The 23,896-nt window shown below is 55.2% G+C and overlaps 1 protein-coding gene across 1 annotated transcript in view; it reads left to right on the top strand.

Moving 5' to 3' along the window:
* ZFHX2 (zinc finger homeobox 2) overlaps positions 1-20,452 on the top strand; it is a 32,086-nt gene extending 11,634 nt beyond the window's left edge. Inside the window, exons 2-10 of the mRNA XM_047075479.1 lie at positions 6,900-8,989; positions 9,170-9,687; positions 10,233-10,473; positions 11,747-11,821; positions 12,229-12,299; positions 13,948-14,148; positions 14,512-14,638; positions 14,778-18,248; positions 18,503-20,452. Of these exons, the coding sequence (XP_046931435.1) occupies positions 6,949-8,989; positions 9,170-9,687; positions 10,233-10,473; positions 11,747-11,821; positions 12,229-12,299; positions 13,948-14,148; positions 14,512-14,638; positions 14,778-18,248; positions 18,503-19,482 (7,725 nt within the window). The 5' untranslated portion in view covers positions 6,900-6,948 and the 3' untranslated portion in view covers positions 19,483-20,452. The remainder of the gene's footprint in view (positions 1-6,899; positions 8,990-9,169; positions 9,688-10,232; positions 10,474-11,746; positions 11,822-12,228; positions 12,300-13,947; positions 14,149-14,511; positions 14,639-14,777; positions 18,249-18,502) is intronic.
* The last annotated feature ends 3,444 nt before the right edge of the window (positions 20,453-23,896 follow it).

Below are 23,896 nucleotides of genomic sequence, written 5' to 3'. Positions count from 1 at the left end.
CCCGTCTGCTCCCAGCCTATCCCCATCTTCCTCCTCTCTGCCTCTGCTTTCTCCTCACATCTCACCTAGTTCCATTATGCCCACCCGAAGCATCTTGCAAGGTGTAAGACACAGTTCCCGGGCTCCATCCCTCTCACTGGGGACAGGCCACCTGCCCAATCTGATGCCAAAGCCGGGAGGCCTCCATGAGATTCAATAATCACACTTGTGGATCAAGATTTGGCCCCATCCCCCAACTTCCCTGCCTCTCCCTTTCCCTCCCTTCTTCTTCCCTCCCTCTCTACCTTAGCTGTCTCTTTCTTTACCCTCTATGACACACCTTCTCCTGCCTAAGTGCTTCATTCCCTGCCAACTCTCATTTTCTGTCTTTTGGACATATTTCACAAAGTAAACACTCCCAAATATTTGGGGTGGGGGGAGATGGAGAGGTCTAGGAGAGGTAGGTAGGATTGAAATGGAGGAATAGGTACTGCTGAAACTAATATTACAATATGTTATTTACTAGAATTTATTTTTTTTTAATTTTTTATGTTTATTTTTTTATTTTTGAGAGAGACAGAGCATGAGTGGGGGAAGAGCAGAGAGAGAGAGAGAGAGAGAGAGACAGATTCCAAAGCAGGTTCCAGGCTCTGAGCTGTCAGCACAGAGCCTGACATGGGGCTTGAACCCACAAACTGTGGGATCATGACCTGAGCTGATCGGACGCCCAACCGATGGAGCCACCCAGGCGCCTCTGTTATTTACTAGAATTTAAATAAAAACTTGAAATATGAAAAAAAAGAATGGAGGAATAGGAGTACCTCTTGTTTCCTTTTGAATAGGAAGGGAAGATTTAGAGATAGAAAATGATAGTGTTTTTCGGTTTTGGGGGGGGAGTGTGAGGGGGAAAATGATAGTTTATTTGTTTATTTTGAGAGAACGAGAGAGAGCAGGGGAGGGGGCAGAGAGAGAGAATCCCAAGCAGGCATCACACTGTCAGCAAGGAACCCACAAACTCAAGAGTTGGACATTTAATCGACTGAACCATCCAGGCGCCCTGAGAAAATGATAGTTTTAAATGAAGGGAGTGGCCATATAGTTTTGGTCTAGGTATTAACCGCTTTTGCACCCAGTCCAACTGTGAGCCTGGGCAAGGCTTCCATTCTCTGCTCTCGGATGATGGGGTGTCTCGAGGCCTGGCAATCGAGAGGGCCAAGTGAGAAATGAACTCTGCTGCTGGGCAGACTTAGCTTTAAATCCTGGCCACTGAAGACTCTCCCCTCCGTTTTTGAAAAGGGCAGAAATTAGAGGATGAGTCCTGGTCAAGAAGGAGCGAAGCAGAAGGAAAGTTGTCACCCACCTGGGAACACCTCACTCTGCTCTGTGGGAGGAGCTAACCAAGAGAGAAGGAAAAGAACCAGCCTGACTGATCACCCAGAAGGCCAGGAAGGAAGGGATCATTCTTCCCATTTTCCCAGGTTGCAAGTAACTTACCAAGGTTGCATAGCTGGTGAGTGGGGGAAGCAGCCCAGCACTGAACCTGGGGCTGCATGAATCCATAGCCCATGTTCTTACACTGCTTTAAAAATCAAGCTCATCAAGTTAGAGTTTATTGTCTATACCAAACAATCCCTGTTAGGCAGGGCACTCTATATTTCCTTTTTCTTTTCCCCTCTTCTCCAAGGCTTCTGCCTCTTAAAAGCAACAGGTTGAGACAAAAAGGGGCAAGAGGCAAAATGAGTGTGGAAGAGGGCAGTGCCCTAGGCAAGAATTTCAGAGAGAGGAAGAAGAGGAAAGGTCCTAAAAATGGACTCTTCAGTAAGGGAGAGGGGATAGATCCAACAGTTGGAAAAGTGAAAGGCAAAACTGTTTGGAAGGCTCTGATGTGGAAATCATTGTATGCAAATTTTAAGCAAATGTGCTGGTGGCATCTGGTAGACTTTCTGGAAAGGTCTTTGCCATGTCCTTGCGTCTGGAGAAAAGAAGGGAGTGGGATTTTGCTTTAAGTGGGATTCTGGTTTAAGGAGGGGAGCGGGGAAGAGAAAGGCAATCTGTTCGCCCGGCCTGGCATGTTTTCTCCTTGGTGATGTTCCTTCCATAACCACTAGGGAGCAGTAGTGTTTCTTCTCCTCTCGGTGGCCTGCTTGGGGCGGAAGGGGGCGCCATCCAAGGGTAGCCCTGGTCTGGCCGGGCTCCAGACGGGAGCTCCCGTCGCTGGCTTTGCCTCCATTTGCTGCACCCGTGCCCAAGTTCCTCCTCGGGGAGGGATAGAGTCTCTCTGTCCTCTGGCCGCGTTTCTTCGGTCCTTCCTTTGCCCTTGCTCCTTTGGCTCTTGTGCCTCACTGTGTTCTCCCTGCCTTGTGCGGTCTCAGAGCCCACCTTTTCAGACGCCCGTAACTTCATATCCAAGCCTTTCAGTCCATCTCTTAACATCTTTCTCTCTCTCGGTAGCTTTCTGGGTCTACTGTCCGTCTTGGAGCCTCCCAGCTCCCCGGCTTCTTCCTGTTTTAAGCACGGTGGATCTGCCCCCCGAATAGGGAGCATTTATCAAGAAGAAGGAATTCTTGTCCCGCTATTTACTGGGTGCATTTCTGCACACCTCCCATGGAGCAATGTTTGCAGTTCAGTGATTATGTTTGGGGGGCAACTCCTCCCTAGCTGAGCTTTGGAAGTAGCACTTCCAGCCTTCCCTTCTCATCCTGAGCAATAACCATGGACCCGGCTCTGGAAAGAGGAAGAGGGCAGTAGTAAAACAAAACAAAACAACACACACACACACACACACACACACACACACACACAAACTCTTCTATTCCTCCATAGCTTTCTCTCCATCTTCCCCTTACTCCTCTCCTCCCCCTGTGAGGGAAGGAAACATTAGGGATGGAAATGGAATGAAGGGGCAGCAGGGGAGCTCTGGAGACTGAGCCATTTTGGAGCTGGAAGATTCATCTCAGGGGATGACTACACCCTCAGAACTCTCCACCCTCCCTTGGCTCCAGGCCTTCCTCCTCCCATCCCCCTCGGTGGCAGCAGCCTTGTAATTTAAAGCTCTCTCTGTCGCCTCTAATGTGATCCTCTCGTTTTATTGACTCTCTCTGCCGTCTGTGGCGCCCCTTCACATCAATCTCCGCTCTAATCACACCGCCGCCACTGCCTGCTGTCTCCCCTAACCCCTCTCCTCCTGGGCTCCAGCCCTTGCAGCCACCTCTCCTTTGACTGTCCCCCCACGTCCACCCTACACCTGGACCGCCCTCTTCCTCCCTCCCTTCCCCAGAGGCGGGAGTGCCAGGGCCCTTGAGGGTGGCCTTCTCCCCTTCCCCACCTCTAAGATGTGCCCCAAGGGAGAGGAGACGCCCTTAAGGAAAGCCCGGAACTACAGGAGGAATGGCAGTGGTCTGAGGGTGAACAGGACTCTTGGCCTGGAGGTGGTAGGTGGAGGGTGACTTGGTCTGTCATCCGGCTCTGCATCATCTCCAGAAAGAGCTGAAAACTGAGTTCAAGGTAGGAAGGGCAAAGAGAGGGACACAGAGATTCAGAGAGGGAAGGAGGAAAAGATTGAGGAGGAGGGAAATGGAAGGAGGAAAGAAAAGGTGAAAAAAAAATCATTGCTGCAGTTAAAGGTTTGTAATAAATAGAGGGTGATGGGAGAAGCGTGGAGAAGAAAAGGGGGGGAGCTGGGGGGGGGGGGGTGCACTGAGGCAGAGATAAATTTGCAATTGAAATTCTTTCCTGTAGAGGAGGAGGAGGGAGGTGGGGAAGAGATTTGCAATTTTAAACAGCTGCCGACCTACCCTTGGCGGTCTGGGTCTCACCCACGAGCTAGCCCAGAGCTAAACTCCTTTGGTTTCTAACTAAGAATCAGCTGGGTCTTTTTCCAGTCCTGGGAAGTAGAAGCTTTGGAGAGAGGATTTGGGGCTTAGGTCGTTCTAGCACTTTCTCTGAAGTTAGATCTGGAGTTGTGAATCAGGAGCCAGGAGGAAGCAGCTGATCGATGTGATGTAGGCGCGGTGGCCCAGCGGGGATGAAGCACCACCCGGGTCAGGCCTCGGTGGCAGGGCCCGGGAGAAGCCCGGCTTGCCCAGCCTCACTTCTTCCCACCAGGTGGGGCAGCAAAAGGGTGGTGGGCCCCCACTGTGAGGGGTAACAGTGGACTGTCAGACCCTCGTGATCCAGCGCTTTTACCCCCTACCCCCAAGGATTCCGTAGGAGAGACACCTTTCTCCCAGTTTCGGGCTTCTGCTTTCTGGTTATCTAGGATAACCCCTCCATCTAATACCTTTACTTCCCTCCCGGTTCTCCAGCTACCACCCCCCAGCCCTCCACCCCTTGCCCAGGTGCTGATTTGCATTTTCATTAGCATGCTGATCCAGCCCCACGCGGAGCTACTTAATGGCTCTGACTTCACGCCTGGCTAGCCCCCTAGGAGGAGGGGGGGAAGTGGGAAAGGGGGCCTGCAGGCTGGGTGGGGCCAGGCCGAAGACCCATTCCTAATCAAAGAATCTGAAGGTGAGCGTTAGCGGTGGCCCAAGGAAGGAAGGAGAGACCACATCCCTTCTGGAAGCATGGGCTTGAACGCTAAAGGTTTAATCATTAGAGATTGGCTGATAATTAAGACCTGGAGTGGATGCAAACCACTTGGGACATTGGGAAAAGTATGGGATGGTGAAGCATGGGGAACTGGTGAGTTTGGTGGGGACGGGAAGCGGGGTGGGGGGGGTTGCCGAGGGGGAGGAAGGTGTGGTAATCAAGGTAAAAAGGCTGGGAACAGCGTGGGAGGCCTGGCGTTTCTAGTAGCTGGAGGGAGCCCCGGAATTCTGACTGCTAGACCTCTGGAGGCTCATTTGGCCTTTCCTGGGTCTGAGAGACGATCCAGGTAGATGGAGGGCCCAGGTCTCTGTGCCCCGCCAGTCCTCTGGTTTCCCCTCCTTGGAGTTGTGTTACAGTTAGCAGCTCACTCAACCTGTTTCTTGGCTGCCTCATCTGCAAAATAAGATTAAATGAAATAATTGATGAAAGCATTTAGCACAGTGCCAGGACCATGGCATATGTACCTTAATAGCTTTTAGTAATATTACTGTTATTTTTTTTAATCTCTTTGTGGGGGAGGAAGCTAATCACATAGAATCGGTTGTCTTCCAACTGGCCAGGGAAGCCTCCGCCTATTTCACATGCTTGTGACCAGAGATGGCTCTGGAGGGCATCTGTGAGAGCAGCACCGGGCCTGCAGGCCAGCAGAAATTCACTGTGGCCTCTCTGGCTCGAGGACCTTGACTTAGGGAAACTACCCCTTCAGTGAGTGGAAAATCTGAGGGTCTTTCCTAGAGTTCATTCATTCAACACACATGTACTGACTGTGTGGCGGGCATTTTTCTTGGTGCTAATGATAGAGAAAGTAGGGTTCCTACTCTCATGGAACTTACTGTCTAGAAGGGAGAAGTAAGTAAACCAGGAAATATTAGCTTCCATAGGAAGGGAAAGCCTGTTGGAAGAGGTGATATTTAAGCAGACACCTGAATGAGAATTTGCCACCGTGCAGAGGTCTGGGGAAGAGTCTTCCTGGCTGACGGAGTAAGCTGTTTAGCTTAGGCAAGGCCCTAAGGTGGGAATGGACTTGGTGTGTTTGAAGAAAAGGCGGCCAGTGGGCTGGAGGCAGCCAGCCAGGCAGGGTGGAGAGTATTAAGATGTGTCAGAAGTAGGCCGGCATCAGATCAGATAGATCCTTTTGTAGATCAGAATCCTTTTGGATCTTATTCATTGTACAGTGAGAAATCACGGATGGGTTCTTAAGGATATAGTACAATTGACATTTTTTTTTTTTTTGGTTTATTTATTTATGAGAGAGCGAGGGGAGGGATAGAGAGAGAATCCCAAGCAGGCTCCGCAATGTCAGCACAGAGCCTGATGTGGGGCTTGATCTCAACAAACCACGAAATCCTGATCTGAGCTGAAATCAAGAGTCAGACACCTAAACGACTAAGTCACCCAGGCACCCTACAGTTTACCTTTTTTTTTAAAGAATTTTTTTAATGTTTATTTATTTTTGAGAGAGACAGAGAGAGAGCATGAGAGGCAGAGAGAGAAGGAGACACAGAGCCCAAAGCAGGCTCCAGGCTCCGAGCTGTCAGCACAGAGCCCGATGCGGGGCTCAAACTCACGGACCGTGAGATCATGAGCTGAGTCACGGACGCTTAAGCGACTGAGCCACCCAGGCGCCCCACAATTTACCTTTTAAAAGATGTTTAAGATACCTGAAATTTGCTTTAAAACAATACAGGAAAAGGGAAAGTGGGTAAAGATATGGATGAACCAAGATCGGCCATGTGTTGGTGGCTGTTGAAACTGAGTCATGAGTACAAAGGGGTACCTTATGTTATTTGGTCTACTTTTATATAGGTCTGGCATTTTTCATAATTGAGAATTAAATGAAAGGTCATTCTGGCGGCTGGATGGAAGGAGACTGGGCTGTAGGGGCAGCAGTGGAAACGGAAGCCGCCGTGGAGCTCGGCACACTGGTTCAGGAAAGACCATGGCTGGGGCGACGCTGATGCTACTGGAGACGATGCTAGCAGAGGGATAGGACGCCTGTCTGTCTGAGAGGTTGCTGTCCCGTTGTATGTGGGGAGCGGGCAAGAGGAAGCTTCTAGGTTTTTAGCCTAGCAACCAGATAAATGGTGGTCCCAAGTTTTGAGATAGGGAAGATGGGAAGAACGAGTTCGGGGGGAGAAATAGAGAGTTCTGATTTTGGACATGTTATATTTGAAGTGTGTTAGCACTAAGGTGAAGCTTCAGGTTGGCAGGTGGGTAGCTGAGTCTGGTGCTCAGGGAAGAGAATGGGGCTGGAGTACCTGGAGAGTCAAGGGCCTGTCTGGGTGTCTCCTGCCACCTCACAGCCCCGCTCTCTCCATGTTTCCCCCCAGGGTACTTGCCGTCACGCTGAAATGAACCCCCGGCGCTCCTCCGTCTGCCATGGCCACCCTTAACTCATCCTCTACCACTGGCACCACCCCCACCCCTGGACACAATGCCCCGTCTCCGCTTCCGGACACCTCCCCACCTGGCACCCCCGCTGATCCTGTCACCAAAGATCCCCCTGCTGCCCCCTCCACCTCTGAGAGCATGAGGCCCTCAGAGCCAGGGGGACAGGCCCTGGAGTCGGGCTGTGGCCTCGTCCCACCAAAGGAGACTGGGGAGCCCCGAGAAGAGGCTGGCTGTGGTGGCTTCTCACCAAAGGACCTAGGAGTGCAAGAGGACAAGGAGCAGGAGGAGGAAGGAGGAGGGCTCCCTCCCGTGGACCTAAGCAACCATTTATTCTTCACAGCTGGTGGTGAGGCCTACCTAGTAGCCAAGCTGTCCCTGTCAGGTGGCAGTGAACTCCTGTTACCAAAGGGCTTCCCCTGGGGCGAGGTGGGAATCAAGGAGGAGCCCAGCTTGCCCCTCCTTGCCCACCTACCCTCTGCACACCTCACTGCCCTTCACATTCAACATGGCTTTGACCCAATCCAAGGCTTTAGCTCTTCTGACCAAATTCTGTCCCATGATACCTCAGCGCCATCTCCGGCCACCTGTGAGGGAAGGGATGGAGCCTTCTGGAGCTACCAGCTGGCTCCAAACCCACCCGGAGATCCCAAAGATGGCCCTATGGGGAGCAGGGGAGGAGACCACAGGGCACTCTTCTGGCTCTGCCTCCTGTGCCGCCTGGGTTTCAGCAGGGCCCAGGCCTTTATGGGTCACACACAGTCTCATGGGGTGAAGCTAACCCCTGCTCAACATCTGGGCCTGCCCAGTAATGCAGCTGTGCTTCAGGTGGGAGATGAGGGCCGCATGGCCCTCCTAAGCTTTCTGGAACCAAAACCACCTGCTCGCCCCCCTTTAGAAATGCCCCTTGATAATAGCAGCATGGTGAACACAGAGGCCAATGTAGCCCAGACTGAGGATGGTCCCCCTGAGGCAGAAGCTCCTGTCCTGCCTGCGGAAGAAGTCAGGGCACTTAGCCCACCCTCCCCCGCAACAACTCCCGCCACCTGGGACCCCAGCCCAACCCAAGCCAAAGAATCACCAATGGCAGCTGGCGAGGCAGGGCCAGATTGGTTCCCGGAGGGGCAAGAAGAGGAGGGAGGGCTCTGCCCCCCACTGAACCAAAGCTCACCTGCCTCTAAGGAGGGGGGCACTCTCTCTGCCCCAATCGGCTCCCCCGAAGACCCCAGTGACCCACCCCAGCCCTACCGCCTAGCTGAAGACTACACCCCAGCCCCTGCGGCCTTCCAGGGCCTCAGCCTGTCCAGCCACATGTCTCTGTTACACTCTCGCAACTCCTGCAAGACTCTCAAGTGTCCCAAGTGCAACTGGCACTACAAGTACCAGCAGACCCTGGACGTGCACATGCGGGAAAAGCACCCGGAGAGCAATAGCCACTGCAGCTACTGCAGCGCCGGGGGCGCCCACCCCCGCCTTGCCCGTGGAGAGAGCTACAACTGTGGCTACAAGCCCTACCGCTGCGATGTCTGCAACTACTCCACCACCACCAAGGGCAACCTCAGCATCCACATGCAGTCTGACAAGCACCTGGCCAACCTGCAGGGCTTCCAGGCAGGCCCCGGTGGGCAGGGCAGCCCCCCGGAGGCGCCACTCCCATCCTCTGCCGGGGACAAGGAGCCCAAGACCAAATCATCCTGGCAGTGCAAGGTGTGCAGCTATGAGACCAACATCTCCCGCAACCTGCGCATCCACATGACCTCTGAGAAGCACATGCAGAATGTCCTCCTGCTGCACCAGGGGCTGCCGCTGGGCCTGCCGCCTGGACTGGTAGGGCCGGGGCCCCCTCCCCCGGCAGGAGCTGCCCCTGCCACCCCCCCTGAGCTCTTCCAGTACTTCGGACCGCAGGCCCTGGGGCAGCCTCAGGCTCCCTTGCCTGGCCCCGGGCTGAGGCCAGACAAGCCCCTGGAAGCCCAGCTGCTTCTCAACGGCTTCCACCACCTCGGAGCGCCTGCTCGCAAGTTCCCCCCACCAGGTAAGCAGCCTGGGGTCTGCACTGGTTTCCCCTTCTCCCTTCCCCAGGGCCAGACTCGAGCCTCTGCTCCCTCCTAAGGGCCAGCCCCCCACTGGGTAACCCCAGCTCCCTCGGCGCTATCCCCATTTACCCAACTGCTCCATTCCTTCCTTGGGCCTCTAACCTGCTTCTGTCCCCCAGCCCCTGGCAGCCTCTCCCCGGACACCCACCTGCCTCCAAGTCAGCTCCTGGGCTCCTTGTCTGACAGCCTGCCCACCTCACCACCCCCAGATGACAGCCTGTCCCTGAAGGTGTTCCGCTGCCTAGTGTGCCAGGCCTTCAGCACAGACAACCTGGAGCTGCTGCTCTACCACTGCAGCGTGGGCCGAAGCCTCCCGGAGGCTGAATGGAAGGAGGTGGCCGGTGACACCCACCGCTGCAAGCTCTGCTGCTATGGCACTCAGCTCAAGGCCAACTTTCAACTCCACCTCAAGACTGACAAACATGCTCAAAAGTACCAGCTGGCAGCCCACCTGAGGGAGGGGGGTGGGGCCGTGGGTACCCTCTCCCCAGTGCCCCTGGGAGATGGGGCTCCTTATGGCTCCGTTCCCCCCTTGCACCTGCGCTGCAACATCTGTGACTTTGAGTCCAACAGCAAGGAGAAGATGCAGCTGCACGCCCGGGGCGCAGCCCATGAAGAAAATAGCCAGATCTATAAGGTGAGAGTGGGGCAGGGAGCCTCTGGGACTTGAGGGGAGCAGCACAGAGCCTCTGGGGGGAGAGAAGAGAAGGGCATGGGGACGGATCAAAGAGATGCCGAGTGGGAGAGCGATGGGAAGACCCAGGACTGGATACAGTGGCAAGTATGTACTGGGATAATCAACTTTTTGGAGATAGTCGTGGAGGGGAGGCCAAAGGATGGTGGACTCTGATAAAATGAATCCAGTACTTTATTCGGCTTTTCTGATGTTCGGGACTGGAGGGGAGTGTCTGCTCAGGCCATCTTGTCATCTGTTCAAGAGGTTGGAACCAGATTCCATTCACCTACTAGGGTGGAGTCCAGGATTGGTAGGAGGAAGAGAAGGAGACAGGGGAGAAAAGGCAGTAATATTCAGGTGGCCACAGGAGGGAAAGGGGAGGGGGCTGAAGAGGGTGGAAGGGATGGGTAGGGAGGGGCTGCTGCTGGTCAGGCTCCCTTGGGGGAGGTGAGATCTCAAGGTGTCTGTCCCTTCTGGGCCTGAGCATCCTCTTTCTGTGCTTCCAGTTTTTGCTGGAGATGGAGGGGGCCGCGGCAGGGGCTGAGCTGGGGCTGTTCCGCTGCCTGCTGTGTGCATGGGAGACCCCCTCCCGCCTGGCTGTGCTGCAGCACCTACGTGCACCGGCCCACCGTGACGCCCAGGCCCAGCGGCGTCTGCAGCTGCTGCAGAGTGGCCCCGCAGCCGAGGAAGGGCTCTCGGCTCTTCAGAGCATCCTGAGCTTCAGCCATGGGCAGCTCCGGACTCCCGGTGAGGAAGAGGGGACGGGGCAGGGCGGGCAGCAGGTGTGGGAGCTGGGGGTGGTGAGGTGATACCAGTGAGGAGAAACGGGTCTGTGGGCAGTCAAGAGCAAGTGGGAAGGGGCCAGCTGTGAAGGGGAGATAAAACCGGACTTGGGGAAGAGTGAGGCTGCCCAGTGAAGCAAGGAGCAAGAGGCTGCTGGAGGGAGGAGGCAGTGAAGGGCAAGGGCTTTGCTGGGTGGAAAGCAGAGAACAGGAAAGCAGATGAGGAGGAATCACCCGCTGATTTCGAATCGTGACCAGCGTCCCAGCAACACTGGGTGTGGGGAGCGGCAGGAGCTGGTCAGGAAGGAGAGAACTAGAAAAGCAGAAGAATGGAATCCACTTCGTGCTGGGTCAGGGTATGTCAGAAGAAGATGGGAGCTGTGGGTCTGGCCCGAAGGTTGCAGGGATAGGAAGCCCTTGACAAGTTCCCCAGCCTCTTCCTGTCTCCTAGGAGGTCTTCAGCCTGAAGGCTGGGCTTAGGGTCCCCCTTAGGCAGCTGAGGTTGTACCAGCAGAGACCAGGAACAGCCCGCCAGGCGTCATTGATCCAGAGGGTGCAGGAGAAGAGCCTGGAAGGGGCTGTCAGAGGTGGGCATGGGCATCGGGGCTTTGTAGGGGCTGGCGGTGGGCGAGGGTGAGGGTACCGGCAGCAGGAACCAGGAACAGGCAGCATTGACTGGTGCTAATTGAATTGCCAATATGCTGGCTGGAGTTAAGTGCCGGAGGGGCCCAGATCAATAGCTAATGATCCTGGCGCAGGGCTGAATGGAGTTAAGGAACTTTAACACTTTAATTAGGCTGCCACCGAAAATAAATTCCTACACATCTGTCAATTCTTAGTTGAGTGGTAATCTCCTCTCCCAGCTAGACCTGCCGCCTCCTGCTTGCCGCACCTGCCTCCACTCAACTTCACTTTCCTTCTTCAGTGCCCCTCCCTTTATGTCTCTGGGCTCCCTGTTTCTGGGACCAGTAGGCAGGGAGCCCAGTTGGCCTGTCTCTGCTGTCTATGGCCAGACTTGTTTCCTCATCTTTAAATGATGGGGGCTGGGTACTTAATCTCTTAGGCTCTCCCAGCTCCAACCCTGTCACTTCTTCATCATCCGTTTCTTTTTGGCAGCTTTTTGACTCATCCATCCATTTTCTCCTTCTCCTGGCTGCGTGTCCTGCTTCCTCTGCCCTATGTCCTCCCTTTCCTGATGCTTCACTCTTTTAAGTTGGCTCTCCCCTCATCCCACACAGGGAAGCCTCCTGTCACCCCCTTAGCTGAGCTGCCCACCCCTGAAAAAGATGCTCAGAACAAGACAGAGCAATTGGGTGAGTTGCTCATCTGGTCCATTTTCCCTCTATCCCTGTCCCTTGTCCCCCACCCTCCGCCCCATCCTCATACATTCTGAGGTGTACATGGGATTCTGCAGTAATCCAGCTGCCCAGCGAGGCCTGCTAGGTGCATGGAGCCAAACTGATACAAGAAAGGGCTCATCAGAGGGAAAGGAGGGGGAGCCACAAAAGGCTTAAATCTGGCCATCCCGCGAACCTGGGATCAGCCCTGCTGGGCCTCCTTTCCCTGTACTGTGTACAGCTTTGTGCTTTCCTGCCCTTTCCCCCCAGCCCAGCCCCCTACCCTGGAGGCTCTTTGCTACAAGTCAGGTAATCTTAAGGGCTGGGGGTCTGGAAAGAAAGAGGGAAGGCTGTCAGAGTCTCTTAATCTCTTCTCCTTTCAGCTTCTGAAGAGGTCGAGAACAAGTCTGGCTCTCGAGGAGACAATGCCAACCAGACCACGGTCAGAACTGGGGTAATTGGGAATGGGTGGGGGGGGGTAGGGCCTGGTTTTACTGAAATTTGTTCATATTCTAAAGCCTGAAATTCTTATCAGTAGAGCTTTACAGCCAGATTTCAGACTAATGGCAGACCTAGTTTTGTCATGCTTGTGACTTGTCTCAAAACACATTAAGAGATGCCACCTAGGGCCAGTTATATGTTTAGCACCATACAGGGAGCAGAGCTGGCCCCAGGGGTGGAGCCCAGAGGGAGAAGACCAGAAGGGAGGGCAGGACTTGAGGGAAAAGTGAAGACAGAAGCTGTCCCAAGGTAGGAAAAGCTGGAAGCAGGTGGAGGAAGGAGGGGAGGAGGGAAGACAAAAGTGAAGAAATGAAAAGAGAAGCCCAAACCAAAAGGCTAGCCTGCTGCCCAGCTCTCTATTCCTGTCAGGAGTAGAAAGACAACTAGACACGGATGGTCATCTCCTGCAGAAGGCCCCAAGCTTGCATGGAACCATCTGGGCACCTCCTTCCTGAGGGTAGAGGCCCCAGCCCAGATGACTGACCCAGATAGCAAACCCTGAAGCTCTCCAAGTTTCCCAGCCTTGGGCCTCTGCCTGGCCTAGGCAGGACCTGTGTGTTTTAGCTTTGTGGCCTGAGAGTGTGGATTCTGAGGGGACTCCCAGACTGGGTCCCTGAGGCTCCATGCTGCCCCTCCCTCACACCTCTCCAAATGGGACCTCAACAGGCAGGATTACTACATTCCCACAGACTGAAGCAGTGCTGGCCAGACCCTCCTCACTCCTGTTTTCTCCTGCACACCGATTCCAGATGTCTGTTCCGAGGGCCAAGTGCATTAAAATGAGCATCTGGATGCCCTTCCTTTATGGCCATCCTGTCCCAGTATGCAGGCCTGGACCAGTGGCACAGGGGGCAGGAGAGGAACTGAGCCAGGGAGATGAAGATAGGCTGGAGGTCAGGCAGTCAGGTGACGAAGGTGGAGACAGGGCCTTCCCTTGGCCCCACCCCTCTAGAGGTGTGGGCGAGAATGTGCCTGCAGAGCAGGACAGAATTTTCCTGGGCCGCTGGGGGAGCTGTGGCGTTTGTTTACATTAAGAAGGGGAAAAGGAAAAGAAAGTGGGAGCTGCTGAGCCGCTGGGAGATGAGCCGGCTTCTGAGCAGACAGGTAGGGAGGGCCCCTCTTCAGGAGACACTCAGGTTAGGGACCTTGGGGAGGCAGAGTGGGCAGGGATAAAGGAGCCTCTGGGTCCAGATATGCCAGAGGGCAGGGGCGCCATCTCACGGGGAAGACACGGGCAGGGTGTGGGTGGGTAAGAAAACTAAATCCCGGGGAGATAGGTAGGGTCATACTGTAGCTGGAGTACTAAGCAAGGCAGCAGAGAGAGGCAAAGACCAAGGAAAGACAGGCCAGGATGGAGGGAGAGGGCCGGACAAAGAAGGCAGGCAAGGGGAAAGTCTAGCCTAGGCCTTTGTCCCAGTGGAAGGGAAATGAGGGAGGAGCCAGCTTCTGGCTGGATCCGTGGTGATGCCTTGATGCCTCTGAATGCGGCTCACTCCTAAATTGGGAGTGGGGGATCATGCTGTGTCCAAGAACACAAAGGGCTGGGTGATGGTGGGCCCCATCCTTCTCTGACACCTCCTCCCCAACCCATGTGCCCCCAGGTATTCTGCTGTCCATACTGCAGCTTCCTGAGCCCTGAGCCCGAACAGGTGAGGGCTCACACCCTCTCCCAGCATGCAGTGCAGCCCAAGTACAGGTGTCCGCTGTGCCAGGAGCAGCTGGTGGGCCGACCTGCCTTGCACTTCCACCTTAGCCACCTTCACAATGTGGTGCCTGAGTGCGTTGAGAAGCTGCTGCTTGTGGTGAGTACTGGCTGGGTGAGGACCCATCCAGGAGGCCCTGTTTGGGCCAGGAGGGGAAGAAGAGGCAGGGGCGTCCAGGCAAGATGGGTTTAGCGGGGACAATGTTGGTGAGGAAGCCAAGCATTTCCTTCATTTCCATTAGGTCCTGATAAGAGCTGTTCAACGGGAGGCATGGTCTTTGGTGCAGGAGAGGCAGCAGCCCAGGCCCTCCCCTCTGGGGAAAAGCCAAAGTTCTGGGAGTGTTTCCAGGAGGAGACTGGAGCCCTGGACAGGAGCTGGGCACAAGCCCAGGTGCAGAGCAGGGCGTGAGGAGTAGCAGGGTGGGTCAGCACAGGGGAATCACTGGGCTTTCTTCCATTGCAGGCAACAACTGTAGAGATGACCTTTACGACCAAAGTGCTGCCTGGGCCCACTCTATGCCCACTGGGGGATGCCCCAGACCCCCCTGCTCCGGGGCCAGAGCCTGAACCCAGCAGAGAACAAGGAGCAGGTAAGAAAGGGGACGTGAGCTTCATGGACCAAGAGGGTCTGAAGACAACTGAAGCAGGGATCAGTTGTCCTTGATATGGGGTGGGTGGGGTCTGACTTCAGACAGTTACCTTCTCATGGCACCCTTCTCTTTCCTTCAGAAGGCCCTCAGCTGACCCCAGAAGCCAGTCCTGATCCTCTTCCTGAGCCTCCCCCGCCCTTAGCTGAGGCCCCAGACAAGCCCCCAGGAAGCCCCGATCAACCCCCTTCTCCAGCCCCATCGCCAGCCTCTCGGCCTGATGTCCTGGCGGAAGAATTGGCCCCTCCACCCACCATGGCTGAGGAGGAAGAGGGGCGTGTGGGGGAGCCCCGCCCTGCAGAGCCAGTTCCATCTGACTCTCGCCACCCTCTGACCTATCGGAAGACCACCAACTTTGCCCTGGACAAGTTTCTTGACCCTGCCCGGCCCTATAAGTGCACTGTGTGTAAGGAGTCCTTCACACAGAAGAATATCCTTCTGGTCCATTACAACTCTGTCTCCCACCTGCACAAGATGAAGAAGGCTGCCATTGACCCGTCCGGCCCTGCCCGAGGAGAGGCAGGTGCTGCGCCTCCCACTGCTGCTGCCACAGACAAGCCCTTTAAGTGCACTGTCTGCCGAGTCTCCTACAACCAGAGCTCCACCCTAGAGATCCATATGCGCTCAGTTCTGCACCAGACTCGCTCTCGGGGGACCAAGACTGACGCCAAGGCCGAGGGGCCAGAGCGTGGCCAAGAAGAGCCCAAGGAGGGTGAGACTGAGGGGGAGACTGGCACAGAGAAGAAGGGCCCTGACCCTGGTGGCTTCGTATCTGGGTTGCCCTTCCTGTCGCCTCCCCCACCCCCCTTGGACCTACACCGATTCCCAGCACCCCTCTTCACCCCACCAGTCTTGCCCCCCTTCCCTCTGGTGCCGGAATCACTGCTTAAGCTCCAGCAGCAACAGCTGCTCCTGCCCTTCTACCTCCATGACCTCAAGGTGGGGCCCAAGCTGGCATTGGCTGGGCCCACACCCCTGCTGTCTCTGCCAGCTGCCACTCCTCCTCCCCCGCCCTCTAAGGCTGAGCTGGCTGAGCGGGAGTGGGAGCGACCCCCCATGGCGGAAGAGGGGAATGAGGCGGGGCCCGCCTCGCCCCCCAACTCCACGCCCAATGAAGCAGCCCGCACTGCAGCCAAAGCCCTTCTAGAAAACTTTGGCTTTGAGCTGGTGATCCAGTACAACGAGGGGAAGCAGGCTGTGCCCCCTCCCCCGACCCCACCCCCACCAGAGGCCCTGGGGGGTGGAGACAAGCTGGCCTGTGGGGCCTGTGGGAAACTCTTCTCCAATATGCTTATCCTCAAGACACATGAGGAGCATGTCCACCGCCGATTTCTGCCCTTTGAGGCCCTGAGCCGTTATGCTGCTCAGTTTCGAAAGAGCTACGATAGCCTATACCCACCCCCTGCAGAGCCCCCCAAACCTCCTGATGGGTCCCTGGATTCACCAGCTCCTCAACTGGGCCCTCCCTTCCTGGTCCCAGAGTCTGAGGCAGGGGGGGCCCGTCCCTCTGAGGAGCGAAGCCGGGCAGGAGGACGCTGGCCACCAGAGGAGGAAGAAAGCTCCAGAGGGAATCTGCCTCCCCTACTGCCTGCAGGCCGCAGGTTCTCCAGAACCAAGTTCACAGAGTTCCAGACCCAAGCCCTGCAGTCTTTCTTCGAGACCAGTGCCTACCCCAAGGACGGAGAAGTGGAGCGGCTTGCAAGTCTCTTGGGCCTGGCTACCCGTGTGGTGGTAGTGTGGTTCCAGAATGCCCGCCAGAAAGCACGCAAAAATGCCATCGAGGGGGGGCCTGTGCCGACCGGAGGGGGCAGCGGGGGAGCCTCTGGCTGCAGGCGCTGCCATGCCACCTTCTCTTGTGTTTTTGAGTTGGTGCGGCACCTCAAGAAATGCTATGATGACCAGCCCCCTGAAGAGGAGGAGGAAGAGGCAGAGAGGGGGGAAGAAGAAGAAGAGGTAGAGGAGGAGGATGCAGAGGAGGAACAGAGCCTGGAACCCCCCGCACGGCCCGGGGACCCGTCACCTGAACCTGCAGACAGGGAAGAGCTGAGCCAAGCAGAGGCAACAAACCCAGGAGGCAAAGAGCCTGAAGGGAGGGCCCCTCCCTCGCCTTCCCCAGTCCACGCTTGTGACCAGTGCACCATGTCTTTCCCCAGCCAAGACCTCCTGACCAGTCACCGCCGGCTACACTTCATGCCATCCCTGCAGCCCGGTGCTGCACCTCACCTCCTAGATCTGCCATTGCTGGTGTTTGGGGAGCGAAGCCCCCTGGTGGCAGGTGCTCCACAGGCCCCAGGGCCACTGCTGAAACGGAAGCATGAGGAGGGCAGCCTGTCCCCAACGGGCAGTGAGGCAGGGGGTGGAGGGGAGGGCGAGCCCCCCAGGGACAAGCGCCTACGTACCACCATCCTGCCCGAGCAGCTGGAGATCCTGTACCGTTGGTACATGCAAGACTCCAACCCAACGCGCAAGATGCTCGACTGCATCTCTGAGGAGGTGGGACTCAAAAAGCGGGTGGTGCAGGTCTGGTTCCAGAACACCAGGGCCCGGGAGAGGAAAGGCCAGTTTCGAAGCACCCCTGGTGGGGTGCCCAATCCAGCAGTCAAGCCCCCCATCACTCCTGCCCCTGCAGCCTTCCCCAAGTTCAACCTCTTGTTGGGCAAGGTAGATGATGGATCTGGGAGGGAAGCCCCAAAGCGGGAAGCACCTGCTTTTCCCTACCCACCAGTTACTCCTGCCGCCGGGCCCCTGGCTTTCCTACCACCTGGGAAGGAGGCCACCACCCCAACACCAGAGCCACCTCTACCTCTCCCACCTCCCCCTCCACCCAGTGAGGAAGAGGCTACAGAGGAACCTTCTAAAGCTTCACCAGAGAGCGAGGCTTGCAGTCCATCTGCAGGGGATCTCAGTGATTCGTCTGCTTCCAGTCTGGCCGAACCAGAGTCTCCTGGGGCTGGGGGAAGCAATGGAGGAACAGGAAGTGGGGTCGGGGTTCCAGATGGAATGGGGCAGCGGCGCTACAGGACCCAGATGAGCAGCCTGCAGTTGAAGATCATGAAAGCCTGTTATGAAGCCTACCGTACCCCAACCATGCAGGAGTGCGAGGTGCTGGGGGAGGAGATTGGGCTGCCCAAGAGAGTCATCCAGGTCTGGTTCCAGAATGCTCGTGCCAAGGAAAAGAAGGCCAAACTGCAGGGGGCAGCAGTTGGTGGGGCTGGGGGCAACAGTGAGGGCCCCTTGGGAGCCCAGCGCACTGACTGCCCCTACTGTGATGTCAAGTATGATTTCTATGTCTCCTGCCGAGGCCATCTCTTTTCCCGCCAGCACCTGGCCAAGCTCAAAGAGGCAGTCCGAGCCCAGCTGAAGAGTGAAAGCAAGTGCTACGAGTTGGCCCCAGCACCTGAGGCACCCCCGGCTCCCAAGGCCCCACCGGCCACCACACCTGCCTCTGTGCCCCTTGGAGCTGGCCCGGCCCTGCCTCGCCTGGCCCCGGTCCTCTTGTCTGGTCCAGCTCTGGCCCAACCCCCGCTGGGCAGCCTAGCTCCTTTCAATTCAGGTGAGTGGGCAGTTGGGAGGGGTTGGACTTCAGAAAGCATCTCTCTCTAATGACATGCCCCTCTTTTTTCTCCTGGACTCTTCCACCTCCACTCTCCTGTTGCCTCCTTAGTTTCAAGTTCTTGGGGGAGAGAAGGGAGGGAAGGGAGCAAGGCAGCTAGGTGGTGGGAATGGGTGAGGGTGGGGCTAGAGGTGGCAGGATGGACACCAGGCCAGTAGGTGGCTAACCCTTCATCCCTCGTTTCGTCTTCCTAGGCCCTGCAGCCTCCTCGGGCTTCCTGGGCCTCGCCACTTCAGTCCTGCCTGCTACCACAGTGGTCCAGACTGCTGGCCCAGGCTGCCCCTTACCTCAGAGACCTGTGCCCGAACAAACTAACAACTCCACAGCAGGCACCACTGACCCTGCCCCAGACCCCCCTACTGAGCCCTCCGGGGACAAGGTCTCTGGTGAGCGCAAGCCAGTTGCAGCGCCCACCAACTCCTCCACTGACGCCTTCAAGAACCTCAAAGCACTGAAGGCTACAGTCCCAGCCCTGTTGGGGGGCCAATTTCTGCCCTTCCCATTGCCCCCCGCAGGGGGGGCAACACCACCAGCTGTCTTTGGCCCCCAGTTACAGGGGGCCTACTTCCAACAGCTCTATGGCATGAAGAAGGGGCTATTTCCCATGAACCCCGTGATACCTCAGACCCTCATCGGACTGCTCCCCAACGCCCTCCTCCAGCCACCACCCCAGCCCCCTGAGCCCACAGCCACAGCGCCTCCAAAGCCGCCCGAACTGCCTGCTCCAGGGGAGGGGGAGGCCGGGGAGGCGGATGAGCTGCTGTCAGGCAGTACCGGCATCTCCACCGTGGATGTGACCCACCGCTATCTGTGCCGCCAGTGCAAGATGGCATTTGATGGGGAGGCCCCGGCCACGGCTCATCAGAGATCCTTCTGCTTCTTTGGGCGGGGCTCGGGGGGTTCTGTGCCCCCCCCGCTGCGGGTGCCCATCTGCACCTACCATTGCCTGGCATGTGAGGTGCTGCTGAGTGGGCACGAAGCCCTGGCCTCCCACCTGCGCTCCTCGGCCCACAGGCGCAAGGCGGCCCCACCCCCAGGGGGCCCACCCATCACCGTCACCAACGCCGCCACTGCCGCCACGGCTGCCGTGGCTTTTGCCAAAGAGGAAGCAAGATTACCTCACACGGACTCCAACCCAAAAACTACTACTACCTCTACACTTCTAGCTTTATAAACAGATAAACCAAGATGGGGGGAGAGGGGAAGGCCTCAGGGCTCCCTCCCTTACTCCAAGGGGTGTTCGGTGGGAGCTCAAATCCCTCACCCCAACCCTCGGCTCCGCCCACCTCACGGGAATATTTAAATTCCCACCCTCAGTGGGCTTCACACACCCCACCTCCAGCAGAGTCCTGCCTCCTCCCCTGCCCCCAGACACACACTGATCCTCTGCGGCTCATTGCCCCATCTTCACAGACACCCACTTTGTCATGCTGATAGTCCACTCATCTCTGCCCTGCCCACCACACACAAGGTCTATCCTTGAGTCCATCTTCCTACAACCTTTTCCCCACTGGATTCCCAGTCACCCCCCCACACACAAAACACAGTCAACCTCCGCGAACACACAAGTACATGTTATCCCATGCTGTTCTACTGACTGAGAAAACACCAAAAAAAAAAAAAAAAAGGAAAAAAATAAAAAAGAAAACCCAAGGCAAAGAAGGGGTAAGGAAAACAAACATTGCTACTCCCCCTTCTCCTTACCCCCTTGTCTAGAGCGCCACACAGCTCACAAACTTTCCAAATACCCAGTTGGCTCCCAAGGTTGGAGCCTGGGACGGGCAGGGAGCCCACAAAACTCGAACCAAACTGGAGGCTGGCAGGGGGAGAAGTGCTTGCAGCTCACTCTCCCCACACCCCTCCCTCCTAACCCTCTCCTCGCCTGACAGGGGAGCCCCTGCGGCCTGGACTCTAGGGGAAGCCGCCGCCAGGAACCCCTCTGCCAACCCCCACCCTGCATCCTGGGAACTGCAGTAGCATATTCTCAAAGGCTTTAAACACAGAGATCCTCTCAGCAGCCGTGGGCCTGCCCCTTGTCCCATCCCTGCCACGTGGGGGGTCCAGCCTCCGGGACCGGCGCTGCCCACCAACGGCAAATCCAAAGTTCTTTTATTTAAAAAAAAAAAAAAAAACTGAAACACAGACACGACCAAAAAAAAAAAAAAACAAAAAAAACAGCGAGAGAGAGCACGCGCGCACATGTGCACGGGAGAGAGATGGAGACAGAGGAATGAACTAAAGTAAAACACAAACTTGGAAAATACAGAAAAAAAAAAACTGAAAAGTCTCCCATCAAACAAGTGTTTTTTTCCTGTTTGTGTTACCTTCCCCTCCATGTTGAGGGTTTCTTTAAACCACTGGTCTTTGGAAGATCTAATGGCTTTAAGTCCTTGTGTGGGTTTGGTGATCCTCAAGATGGAAAGCCATGCAGCCTGGCCTTGGCCATGCCCAGCCTCAGGTGGGGGCTGGTAATGGGGAGACGGGCTCAGACACGGGGGAGACCTACCCTTGCCCCCGAACTGAGTACTTATCAGGACAGGTAACATCCCCTCATTCCTAGCTGCTAGTTAGAAAAGTCAGTACCACCAGATGTATCCCGGAGGTCCAAGGAAGAAAGGGGTGGACAGGGCAGTTGGGTAAGCCTCTCTTTTGTGCAGCTAACCACCACTTCCTTTTGCTTCTTTCACAAAACCCTTCTATCTCCCTTCCCATTTCTGGTCACTTCTTGGACTCCTTGCCTTTGTGGGGTCCCTTGCTCTCCATATGTGTTCTTCCCTCATCCTCTGCCCTTGCCTTTTTTCCCACCAGCAAGCAGCAGCTGCTGGAGGTGCCACCAAAGGAGTCAGGCTGTCCGGGAGGCCCACACGGCTCTGGAGCTCATGACAGATGAGGGGGTGGGTGGGCAAGGAGGTGACTGAAGCACAAGGTGAAGAATGTCTGATAGGGTGCTGTCACCAAGGGGGCCAACGAAAGAGGAATGAGCTAGAAGAGAGTCCCCCACCTCTAACCTCATTGTTCCTGCCAGGATCTGGTGGTAACTGGCCACCTCAAAGCCCAGCTAAATTGGCACAGGGTAGAAAAGCAGGTGCTTTATTTCAACAAAGAAAAGCTTGCAAAAGCTCCTAGTCCTCCAGGTAATTTCTGCTACTCCCCTTGCCCCAGACTTCCCCTCTCAAGGGAGTCTCTTTGCAAACTTTCTCCCTTCAGGCTTCTTCCGCTACCATCATCCATTTAATATGCAGACACACAAATTCAGTCAGCCCTAGGATTTTGACTTCCTGGCCCGTCACTCCACCCTGTGAACTGGTTAATACCAAAGCGGTGGCTTATGTGCCCAGAAGATGGGAGGGGAGAGTGGGGGAGGGAAAAGTCAGCTGAGTCCCTAGTGCCCACAGGTTCTGCGAATCGCACTTCTGGTCCATTTCTAAAATTAAAAGCTCCTACTCTAGCAAACTGGGGTGGGGCAGAGCCAGTCATTCTGATGATGTCAGGTATAAATGCAGGCCCTACTGGGGTCTCAATCTTGCTGCCAACCTTCCCACCTCTCAGCATCTCTTTTACACCCCGCCCTCCCTCCTTCCCTATCCTTTACCTTCTCCTGTTGAGATTCTGTGTATAAAACTACTTTCTTAGCAACATGTGTGAGGAAAGAAGCTTTTTCACTCTGTGCTTTCAGGGAATATGACTTGTGTATAAAAGTTGAAAACCAAAAAAAAAAGATAAGAAACATTTTAAAGAAAACCATGGCAAACACCTGGTATGGGATGATTAGGGGTGTGGTGTCATGCATTTTACGAGTTCACAACCAGGACAGGTTGGCTTCAGTTTGAACTGTGTATATTTTTAGTGGGAGTTAAGAGAGACATATATCCCTCCTCCTCCTCTTGCCCTCAAACATGTTCCCTTACACCTGGATACCCTGGTCTGGAGACACCATGTACATGCATAGCAGTAGACAGCAACTGACTCTAAGCAACTGTCCTAACCAGGAACCCTGCAGTTTGAGACAAAAGAGCAGGGCTGACTGTGGAGTTAGGTTTCCCATTCCATGTTCCCAGTGCCCGGAAGCATTCCTCCCTAACCCCATTCTCAGACCAGAAGTCCACAGGAGCAGTGCTCCTGCTTCAGAAATGCGCAGTGGGCCACTCTGGTAGACAGAAGTCAGTAGGCCCTATGCAGAATGCTAGAGGTGAGCACCAGGTCGCGCTGCTTCTCCTGGGGAGCAGTAGACCCAACTCAAGCACCTGGCACATCAACAGCTATATTGTAGTATAGGCTCCACCCCAACAACCCTAAAGTGAGCTTCAATCCATGGCTCCTATGATTGGTCTTCCACGGCCTGGGGCAAAGGTCTAGGGTCTGACACACATGGGTCCTAAGGCATCCAAATTCTGGTCTACCCTACTTACCGTTAGGATCAGTACCAGGAGACAGGAGGTGGAAATGAACTTGGCTGTTTTTGTTCTAAACCAGAATCATTATGGGATGGCTTTAAGGTACCCCATTCTCAACTAGGAACAGAACTCCAAGTCTTCTGCAAGAATATGGCAAAATCTGAAGCTGCAGCAGCCAAATGGGGTAGAATGTGCAATAGGACCACTAAAAGAAACCCATTCTTTCTCCAGCTCTCTAGCCCCTGGAGTGTACTTACAGAAGCATGCACAAGAACCAAGAAAGCCAAGTATTCCAGCCATGGTAGCACCCATCTACTTAATTCCTTCTATTTGTTCCTTAGTCACTTTCAGGGCTTAACAATCAGATCACCAATCCCCCAAACCTCTACCAACCTGTTTTAAGACGCATTTTTCCATCCAATAGAAATATATATAGGAACTTGCACCTGAAATACAGAACTCTGTCTGTATAACTGCACCAATGGAACAAGCACACACACTGTCAGCAACTGCAGCAGAACCATGGAGAGAGCTACAGGGATACATACATGCCCTAAGGAAGGGCCCCATGGGCACAAAGGCACAAAGGACATGCCTTCAGACCTATCACCTACACTTCACATAAGTAGAACCACCCTCCAGGACATACTCATTTTCTTCACATAAAAACAGTGGGTTTGAAAAGCTTATGATCAGTCAGGGGGAAATGTAACCAGTATCAGAAAGGGTGACCAAGTGTTATAATCCATGGGGAAAGGACTTTCAATTTCTCTGCACTGTGACACTAGGGAGGGGAGAGGTAGAAGAGAAATCGGGAGGAAACTTTAGGGAAAACTCATGAAACACAGGAATAAACTGGTTTGGGACCCTGTGTTATAGGAAGGGTAGGCACTGAGGAACCTTTCTCTCTAGGCTGTGGTGCAAAGCTCAAACCACCATCTGGGAGCAACTAGTGAGAAACTTGTGAGCCGTGAGGATGTCATTTAGGACTAAGGAAGAAATGCCCCAAATACCAAGGAAACCTTTGCTACAACAAGAAGGGCTACAGACCCAGTCTGCAGGATTATAGCTTATATACATTGTGAAAAGGGCAGATGAAGGAAAAGCGAGATAGAGGACATCCATAGAAGACCTAGACCGTAACTCGTCAAGTTTGGGGAGCGATGGGAAGTGATTCCCAGGCAAGACTATACA

This window comes from Lynx rufus, unplaced genomic scaffold (assembly GCF_022079265.1).
Source record: "Lynx rufus isolate CCGP_SWC_20201006 ecotype Redwood Valley unplaced genomic scaffold, mLynRuf1.p SCAF_13, whole genome shotgun sequence".
Lineage (NCBI taxonomy): Eukaryota > Metazoa > Chordata > Mammalia > Carnivora > Felidae > Lynx > Lynx rufus.
This window is presented reverse-complemented; position numbering and strand designations above follow the sequence as displayed.